This window comes from Camellia sinensis, chromosome 12 (assembly GCF_055761805.1).
Source record: "Camellia sinensis isolate YWXY chromosome 12, ASM5576180v1, whole genome shotgun sequence".
Classification (NCBI taxonomy): domain Eukaryota; kingdom Viridiplantae; phylum Streptophyta; class Magnoliopsida; order Ericales; family Theaceae; genus Camellia; species Camellia sinensis.
Window position 1 is genome coordinate 68,241,306 of NC_138972.1, and position 10,102 is coordinate 68,251,407.

General features: G+C 39.7%; 1 protein-coding gene across 1 annotated transcript; it reads right to left on the bottom strand.

Moving 5' to 3' along the window:
• Positions 1-3,996: 3,996 nt before the first annotated feature.
• VAR3 (zinc finger (Ran-binding) family protein) lies at positions 3,997-10,102 on the bottom strand. Its single transcript, XM_082898866.1, has 5 exons — positions 9,533-10,102; positions 9,313-9,430; positions 6,414-6,697; positions 6,009-6,107; positions 3,997-5,916 (listed from the first exon to the last, which is right to left on the bottom strand). Exons 1-5 carry the CDS (start codon positions 9,961-9,963, stop codon positions 4,266-4,268), a joined length of 2,583 nt encoding a protein of 860 aa, XP_082754992.1. The 5' UTR covers positions 9,964-10,102; the 3' UTR covers positions 3,997-4,265.

Here is a 10,102-nt window from a genome sequence, read left to right on the forward strand (position 1 = left end):
AAGCTTAGTGAATTCCAACAGATAGGGAAAATAGGCTTTGTAAATTTCAATAGATAGATACAAATTTGGTGAATTTCAACAAATAGGAGAAATAAGCTTAGTGAATTTCAACAGATAGATTAAAAAATATTTAAAACAATTTTGACAGATGGATACAAATTTGAACAGATAGATTCCCAAAATTGAACAAGTAAAAAAGATTTGAACAAATAGGTTAAAGTGCAAAATTAGAAATAAAATATCTTTCAAAACAACAAAATGTACTTCTCACCACAATATTTCACAAAGAATGTATTTTTCACCCAAAAAAAAAAATTACTCATGAAACCTAACGCCTCAAGCAATCCTCATATTAGATTTATTACCAATTTTCTCTTATTAATAATGGACTTTCGATATTTCTCCATAAATTTGAATCTTTAATCTCTCCCTTGGAAACCAAGAGGCACAAGACAAAATAATTCCCCAATCTCTCCATAAATTTTATTATTACTTGTGTTGTTTTCAATCCATAATGATAAAGCTTTCAAACTTAATCTTAAAATTCATGTCTAAACTATCCTAATCCATCATGTTGAAATTCTCAAAATCAATTGTAAAATTCATGTCTAAACTTTCCAGTTTAAATTTGAGAAATTATCCTTAAACTTGTTTGATAACACTTACGTTTTCAGTTTATATTTACAAAAATTTTATAAACTAGTTTTTGTTTATTTTTTAGAAAAACATAAATTACAAACGCATTTGGTCTGGACAAAATGTTTGAAAATTTTAAAAAATATAAACTAAAAGAGTGAGAAATAGCGAGTGGTGGCGTGGCGGGTGGTGGGTGGTGACGAGTGGTGACGAATGGTGGCAGCGGGAGATGGTAGTGGTGGCGAGTGGTGGTGACGGAAAACGATGATGGCGAGTCGCGGGTGATAGGTAATAGCAACAGGTGGTGGGTGGTGGCGACAGAAGACAGTGATGGAGAGAGGTGACGGAAGACGGTAGTGGAAAGGGTGGCAGGTGGTGGTGACGGAAGACAATGGTGAAAAGTGGTGGCAGCGGAAGACGGTGGTGGAAAGTGGTGGTAGATAGTGGCAGGTGGCGGGTGGTGACTGGTGCTGGCAGAAGACGGTGATGGAAAGTGGTGGCAGGTGACGGGTGGTGGCGGTGGAATACGGTGGTAGAAAGTAGTGGCAGGTGGTGGCGGTGGGTGGCGGCGAGTGGTGGCGGCGGAAGACGGTGGTGAAAAGTGGTGGCAGGTGGCAGGTAGCGGGTGGTGGCGGTGAAAGACGGTGGTGGCAGGTAGCACGTGGTGGCAGCGGAAGAAGGTGGTGGAAAGTAGTAGCGGGTGGTAGTGGCGAAAGATGGTGGTGGCGAGTGGTGGCGGCGGAAGACGATGGTGGAAAGTGGTGACAGGTGGCGCCTGGTGGTGGCAAAAGACGGTAGTAGAAAGTGGTGGTAGGTGGCAGGTGGTTGCGGCAAAAGATGGTGGTGGAAAGTGATGACGGGTGGTAGTGACGGAAGATGGTAGTGGCTGGTGGTGGTGGCGGAAGATGGTGGAAAGTGATGGCAGGTGGCAGGTGGTGACAGCGAAAGACGATGGTGGAAAGTGATGGCAGGTGGCAGGTGGTGGCAGTAGAAGAAGGTGGTGGAAAGTGGTGGCGAGTGGTAGTGGCGGAAGATGGTGGTGGCGGGTGGTGGCGAGTGGTGGGTGGTCAAAAAAAAAAAAAAACTTAAAACGTAAACTCATTTTTTGAGTTTACAAATTTTGGCCAAATTTATAAACTGAGACCACTGGTTTATAAACCAAAATATTTACCAAACAAGTTTTTATGACAGTTTTTTAAATTCTTGTAAATATAATCTGAAAACTGAAAACGTAAGTGTTACCAAACGCCACCTCTAAACTTTTTTTTATTTCAAATCCATAAATCCAAACATAATCTATAAAATTCGAGTATAATTTAACTAGAGAACTTGCATCACTAAATCATATGCAGCAATATTGTCCAGACCTTCAAATTTAAGTATGTCAAGTTATATTTCAACATACCCGAGGGTGTTCTGAAAAAAACATAGCCATGAGATATAACCAACTTGGTTTTGGTAAGTTTGCTTTTCATTGGCCCAACTCAGGTTCGACTATTGTTGTTTCCTCCCATTTGCCCTAATCATGTGATTAAGGAGTATCGTTTGATCCTCAAATTTACGCTCATGGATTAGGCCCAGAAGACCCTGCCTAGGACACGGTTATTCCATTAAAAAACCAAAGAATAATCATTTCATTCATTCAAACCAACCAAAGATCATATGCAGACATGATGTATTCACATGCAAAAGGGAGTATAATAAGATTTACAGAAATGAAACCACTAAAAATGTCATCATCTTCAATGATTTGTAATTTTATAGAAGCCAAACAATTATACATACGCAGGAGCCAAAAACAGAGCATTCATTACTATCACCTTCATGTATAAAGGAGCCATTCAATTCTATTCCATTTTCCATTTCATTCAGTAGTGTCAATTAGCTCAAAACCTTTGAAGCAACTAACAAATACAGTACCACATTTTTCTGAGAAACAGAGTGTCCCGTGAACTCTTCAATGATAAAAGTTACAACAGAATGTATTTATTGACAACAGAAAAATGATAAGACGCACCTTACAGGATTCAAACCCTCTCTATATCCTGTAAAGCTAATCTGAGGTAGATGCTCTCTGGATGATAAATCTATATAGCACAGACAGAATTCAGGGGCATCTAACAGCACCAAGAATAGAGATGTTCATTTATAAGACAAGATAGGTAAAGCATTCTATTAGTATAATTATTATTATTTCTGAGCAATTTAAAAGAGATGCCAAACCTGTAGAAATAAATAGGAGATTAGAGGAAAAGAAAGAGTGATTATGAAGCAAATAATAATAATTCATTGTTGTCAACATCAACATCAACTTTAACTTTGAGGAGTTTAAAGAAATAAATTCAGTTTACGAGATACGAAAGAAGAGAATTTTCTACATTTAGAGAAACATAAGATTACCAAATACCACAGGAGACAATTACCCGAGTGCTTCCTAAGTAGGGTTTAAACTTCAAGGAGATTGAGAGGGAGAAGGAAAAAAGAGAAAATGGTCTGGAGTCATCTTGTTGAGGTCTCTCTCTCAAACTATTCAAGGTGCAAGTCCCAGAATAAAAAGGAATGAGTGTTTTTACAAACGATCAACTCTAGCTGCTAACTCACACATTCCTTGAAGTTCAACACAAATGTCATCATGTTGCTTGAGCGCTCCATGACCACAACACCAACTTTGTGGGCTCCCTAGGCCCTGCTCTCGATCATAGGTGGCGTGAGAGCATCAGGGTGCACTTTGGAGAGAACTTTTAAATAAGGAACCAAGGCATAGGAGAAACACACTCAGATGGAGAGTCGGTTTTCTGAGACAAAGGTCATGAGGTTGCTTGAGCACTCCATGACCACAACACCAACTTTGTGGGTTCCCTAGGCCCTGCTCTCGACCATAGGTGGCTTGACAGCATCAGGGTGCCCTTTGGAGAGAACTTTGAAAATAAGGAACCAAGGCATAGGAGAAACACGCTCAGATGGAGAGTCGGTTATCTGAGACAAAGGTTCCAAGCATGTAGTCCTTAGGTGGAAAGGCAACACAGTTGAATAGAAATTCAGTCAGCCAAGCTGAGCAAGTGTGTTGAGTGCATTAGGCCAAAAACAAGAGGAAGCAACTCTATGACTGCTCCTCAGTGTCTAGTCTTGAGGTTAAGGCATCTTGTATGACGTTATAGTCAGCATGACTCAACGTCAATGAGCGCAAGAAGAAACATGGAAATAGTGAAACGGCCATATTAGGTAGAGAAGGGGAGGGGGGGACACATATCCATACCCCTAAATTTGTTCAAAAGCGAAAGAGACGCAACATGGATAATAGAATGAGGTGCTTCATTTAATTAGACGGAAAAAACACACACAATAACAAATAATAACAAATGAAGCAAAATTTATGGCTATGATCAAACATTGCAATTGCAAAATTAACAACATGATGGTAAGAACCCAGCAACATGCGCCCAAAAGTTGCACACCTAAAAATGTGGTTATTATGATACAATGTGGCTGGGAAAGGGGTTGGGGAGAGGGGGGAGAGGGGGCAATGACTTTTTCAGATCTCTTTCATTTTCTTAAAAATGTTTACCAGAAACAAAATATACTACAAAACTCAAACAAGGTTTGCACAGATGAAAAACCTACTATGTTTTTCAGCTACCTTCATTTTCCTTCTTCACTGGATCTGAGCTCACTATTGGAAGATTCCTCCTGTACTGCTGAGATGTCAACCTTCTCTCTAGAGGTGTTTTCCTCTTGCTCACCACAAACCTGTTCACTCCTTTCCGCATTGGCATTATTGATGGGAAGTCTTCATCAGGGATTTTACTCAGCTCAGAGATGTCCTTGATCTGGGCAACACGCCGGTACCACCTTTGTGCCTTGGCCTCTTCTGACATGTCCAAAGGATCAGGTTCCTGCACTGCCGAACCCTCCAAGCTCTTTCCTGTCCAGCCACTCCTAACATTCTGATTTTCAGGCTGTTGGGTTGGATTCCCTGTCAAATTTAGCCTCTCAATTCTACTCTCCTTTCCAGAAAATTGAGTACTCCAATCATCCTGGTTATTACTCTCTGAATTGAAGGAATTCACTGTTAAGTTTCCACTGCTTGATGACCCAGAAGTGATCCCAGGCTTTCTCTCATTTAAGTTTTCTCCAGACGATTCCAAATTCAGCCTCCTCGTGCTGTTTTGTTGATTTTCCATTCTTTGCACATGATTTATATCAGACACCCAAGGTCTATTATTTTCCGAGTTTTGGGATATCGTAGAACCTAAAGAAGTTTCACCTGTATCTTCTGCAGTAGAAACTGCCCCATCTGGCTGCTGTTTGTCCTTTTTAGCAAAGTAGTCAGGTGGGAATGGGACAAAAGGAACGAAATTGGTACTACCTGATTGCTCCATGGCCATCCTCCTTTTGTACATAGGAGAAGTTAAAGAACGATCTTTTTTCTTGCTTACTATGAAACGATTTTCTCCCTTACGCATTGGCATGATCTCTGGGAAGTCCTCGTCTGAAGTTGGACATGCCAAGTCCGGAGCATCATGCTGCTCTGAGTTTTCAACCTGATTTGATGGCTTTTCAGATAACTGCAAACTGTCTACTAACTTTCCAGACTCATTGCTCGCCGAAACAGTGCTTGTTTGCTCACTGAACTTCAGAGAAACAGATTCAATTCTTTCCGTCACCGCCTTCTCACTACCCTCCATCTTCTGAGGTTTTTTAGCAAACATGTCATCAGGTAATGGCACAAATGGAACATAACTGGAATTGCTGCTCTTGGGGTGCCCATACTGTGGAGAAGCTGAACTAGACTCAGAGAGAGAACTCTTTGTTCCAGCATTTTGTCCATCAGCAAAATTCTTCTTATCCACATCAGAAACGGCAGATTTGCGACCAAGAATCTCATCCAAACTCTGGCTGATTGGTGCGCTTACACTGCCAGTTTGATCATTTCTTTGATATTGAGAATTAGCCAGCCTACGCTCCAACGGAGTCTTCCTCGTGCTCACAACAAACCTGTTTACCCCTTTCCTCATAGGCATGATTTCAGGAAAATCTTCATCAGCTGCAGCGCTGCTCAAATCAGAGGCACTGTCCAGTTGAGAAAGTTTACTAAACCACCGCTGTGCCTTCTCTTCATTGGCAGCCAATCTGCTCTCAATATCAGGCTTATTTGCATGGACCCCATTAGCATATTCCGAAACTGAGCTGGATTTACTAGTGCCAAATGAAGCGTCTCCAGGTCTTTTGCAATCACATCTTAAGCAGACTAGGTTTCTCCCATAGTTAAAGAAATCACACCTTGAGAAGGAAAAGAAAAGGGTGAATTTAACCATTTTGCCCCTTAAATAAATGTTCCTAGTAGTTAAGCATATAAAGGAAGCAATACTCACTGAGGACACTCCCACTCCCCACCAGTCAACTGTCTCTTTGGTCTTGCCTCCTCACATTCAAGGCATTTAAAGTTCCTTGCAAAGTTCATGAAACTGCACCTGTTCAATGCAGCTCATTATTAAAGGTAGAATACCAAATATGATGCCACATGGCTAACATAAAAATAAATTAATTAATTTAAAAAATCATTGCCAAGAAGGTCTTGATGTAGCAAGTTTAAGTGAAGATTCCTCCTCATGCGTGTGCAGGTGCCAATAGCACACGCTGAATTCTCATGCATGTGCCCATCCAGGTTGCTAATTGCGACAACATACAAGCAGGAGAAACTGAGACAATGGTACTAGTTTTGCTGAACAAGTACAAACAAAGGAAAGGAATTGATGGTAGTAATAATAATAAAATACCTTGGGCATATCCAATCACCTCTCTTCATTTCAATTTTCTGTCCAAGAGGCCTTGGAGTTTGTCCATATCCATCTGGGAACTGATGTTGCACTGACACAGAAGGCTCTGGTGCTGGAACACCACAGCCCAACCTAGACAACTCACTCAACAGATTCCGAACAGATGATTCAACAAGCTGTCCTTGGTACAGATTGCCTCTTTCTGAAGAAACAGTAGGATTGCTTGCATAACTCAATAAATACTTCATCAGATCAACTGTGTGAGCTTTGTCAGATTCAAATGCCTAAAATTTGAAATAAAATTAGACTTCATATAGACAAAAGACAGGCTACTAATTCTAATGTAACTAATTTAAACCATGAACAGTTTTGACTATTTACTCTGGAATGAAGTGTATTGAGATCAACTACATTCAAAATCACAACAAGTATAGGTAGAGAAATGAACATTTTTAATTGTTTTCTTTCATAATTAATGATTATATGTTTCTAGTTTAGACTTATATATTCCAAATTTGAATGTCTCATTGTTTGATTTCCAAAAGACAGGTTACATAAGCAAGGGAATAATAAAATATTATGGCCTTTTCCTAATAAGGATGGCAACTGTGCAGATATGTGTCGGGGGACCTCCTCCCCACCCTCGCCCCACCCCCACTTAGTATAATCTCAACTCCGACCCTACCCGCCCAGTTTAACTTTACAACTTATTTTTAGTATTGAATTTTAATAACGTGATTTTATAACTTTAGATGATAAATGACTTGTAACAATTGGTGTTTTTGACGTTGATCTTTGTAGAATAAATGGAGAGAGAAGTGTGATATAAAGAAAAAATAAAAGAGAAGAGAAAAAAATCTTAAAGATAATTTTATATCATTAAAAAGTAACAAAAATATGTTTAAAAATAATACACATAATTGGGTCAGGAGTGGGGCGGGATTATCCTCCCACATACCCAACCTGAACCCTATCAGGTCTTTCAGTCTCACCCCCAAACCGGACACTACCCTGTTCTAGTTACAGTAATGTTGATAATTTATTCAGCGACAAGGACATTCAGAATTTCATCTCTGATGACACTTTTTAAGTTAGGGATAATAATGGGGAAACCCCCAAACCCATTTTATTAGGGTCAGAGAAGGTAGGGGTATTTTGCCATCCCCGCTAAGATACAAAATAAGTTAGTATAATCGGGATCATAGAGAAGGTTCCTAAAACATTTATAAAATATATGGTTTCCATTTGTGTTTTAAAATATATATATATATACAAACAATTCAAGTCGATACAAGTCGTGTCTTGTCGTGTCATGTCGAAAATTCCTACCCTTAATGCTAGCAATAGAAACAATGTGAGAACAAGAAAGCTGATACAAATGAGGAAATAAACGATCAAAAGAATCCTTCCAACCCACACATCCATTCTCCAGAGTTTTGTCTTTCGTCTTCTACATCTCTTTTCCTTCCATCTTTTATTGTTCTGGGATTTTTCTTGCAGCTTTTCATTAATCTTTGTTGTCCCCTTTGCATATCCTTTATTTGGTGTGATTTCTTTAATGTTAGTTCCTTTTATTTTCCTTCATTGTTGTTTGTTTTTGTTCTCTTTATTGTTGCTATTTGCTGATCTTCCTATTTTTCCTTTCTCAGAATGGGTTCATAAGAACTGAGACAGTGTTTTAAAGATTGAACAGACACTCTTTATATTACCGATAGATGATGAATCAAGAGGGCAGTGTATTAGAATTACTGAAAGGAATAGAGTGCAAAGCTTTAAAATGACTTTGAATTTGAGGGCTGCATATTGGGTTGCTCAAATTTTAAGGTAAAGAGCCTTCACGGGCAATGGTATTACTTCTTTTTTTTTTTTTTTGGGCCCCCCGGGGGGGTTGGTTTACTTCAGAATTGATGGTATTACTTTTAGAAGGCAAAATCCATTTCCATTGTCTTTCTAGTATATTGCAAAACACCTCCTCTGATCCCTGTCACTACCAATAAAACCCCCAAAATCACACAACACCACTTCTTCCAAATTTCGACATTGATACCACCACCATATTGTCTGAACTCACTAGTCACTGCCACCACTTCTCCAATTCGTCAAGACTAGTTTCATCATAGCCATAGAGTTTTCTATTTATTTCTTAATTCTTTCCACTAATCACACAGCTATATCTAAAGATTTATATATTATGTTTATGTCACACCTTAATTGAACTTAGTTAGGCAGCACCCTTTAACATTCCACATTTTTTCTTTTTGTTTTTTAGCAAAATGCCTTAAACTTCCAGCAGTAAACAAAATATTAAGTACAATCCAGAATGAAAACAAGGAACCTAAGCCAGAATAGAAACTTATTTATACTAAATGACTTTGACAATCAGAACTGCAACGATAAATCACAATTGTATGGATTCCCTATGCATGTATGTTTTACTTTTAACTGAGATTTCTTGGCCAGCAAAGGCAGCTTGAACCTTTTGACTTTTTCTTTCTTTCTTTTTTTTCCCTCACTTTTTATCTGTTTATTTATTTTGCAAAATGTATTAAACTTCCAGCAACAAACACAAAATATAGCTCAAATGGGAAGGAACCCAAATCAGAATTACTTATTTTTGCTAATCATAAAATGACTTTTTCTCCAAGTTAATAAATTAGAACTGCACAATACATCAAAATTGTGTGGTCCAAATCAACTATTCCAAGAGATATCAAAACACACACACACACACATGTGGTCCAAATCAACTATTCCACGAGATATCAACACACAGGTGCGCACGGGGGGTTCCAAATCAACTATTCCAAGAGATATCAAAACACATACACACACACACACACACAAAAGTAACACATTTTAAAGCATAATTTCAAAGTAAAACAACAATCATTAAGCTTACATTGATTGCACTGATGCCGAGAAATGCTCTCATCCTCCTTGCAGTATCTAGAGCACTTTTGAAAAGAAATGGTGTTCCATTTTCCACAATCACCCCAATATCTCTCCTAGAAAGTGACCTGCACTTAACAAACACAGCAAAAAGAGAGTAAGCTAATAGACCCAAATGGCATCAAGAAAAAAAAAAGAGAAAAAAAATGGACTTTGAGGCGGCAACAAACCCTAAAAGATCCGATCGGTCACGAGAAAAAGCCAAACAAGCAGCCGAGGCACGGAGGAATTCATCTGAGAATTCCTCAATCGCCACAAACTCATCCTCTGCTTGAATTGCGAGTCTGTGATGATCAAAATAGCCACTTTCGGAGAGTGAATGAATGAGTTTAGACCACTCGGGCCAAGGGTGCGAAGCCGGAGCATTGGGAGAGAATCCGAGGGAGTCTGTGTCTCTGTCTTCTCGGACTGCGCTTGTTTGGGTGTGGATTTGCTGGGAGACTTTGATAGGGAAGCTCAATTGAGGAGTGAGATAGTGAGGAGAGAGAGAGGAGGAGAGGCGAGAGTGGCGAGCGAGGCGGAGGAGGGAGGAGCGGGGGCGATGGAGGAGGAAGGGGAAGGGAGTGGTGAGAAGCATGATGAACCTCGACGCGCCGCCCATCACGGCGGGGTTTGCATTCAGGAGAGTGGCGGAATACGGCGGAGCTGGGGATGAGATGATGAGGGGAAATGTGGGGTGGAAGAGAAACCCTAGAGTGAGGTTGTGAGTTCCTCTGCTAAAACCCCCAAAACCGGGCTTT

Excerpts from the sequence above, each read along its gene's own strand:
- VAR3 (XM_082898866.1), bottom strand. The coding sequence starts at position 9,963 with ATGGGCGGCGCGTCGAGGTTCATCATGCTTCTCACCACTCCCTTCCCC. Across the intron at positions 6,698-9,312 it reads TCGGCATCAGTGCAATCAAT|GCATTTGAATCTGACAAAGC; the intron begins GTAAGCTTAATG and ends TTCAAATTTTAG. Across the intron at positions 6,108-6,413 it reads GGTGATTGGATATGCCCAAG|GTGCAGTTTCATGAACTTTG; the intron begins GTATTTTATTAT and ends TGCATTGAACAG.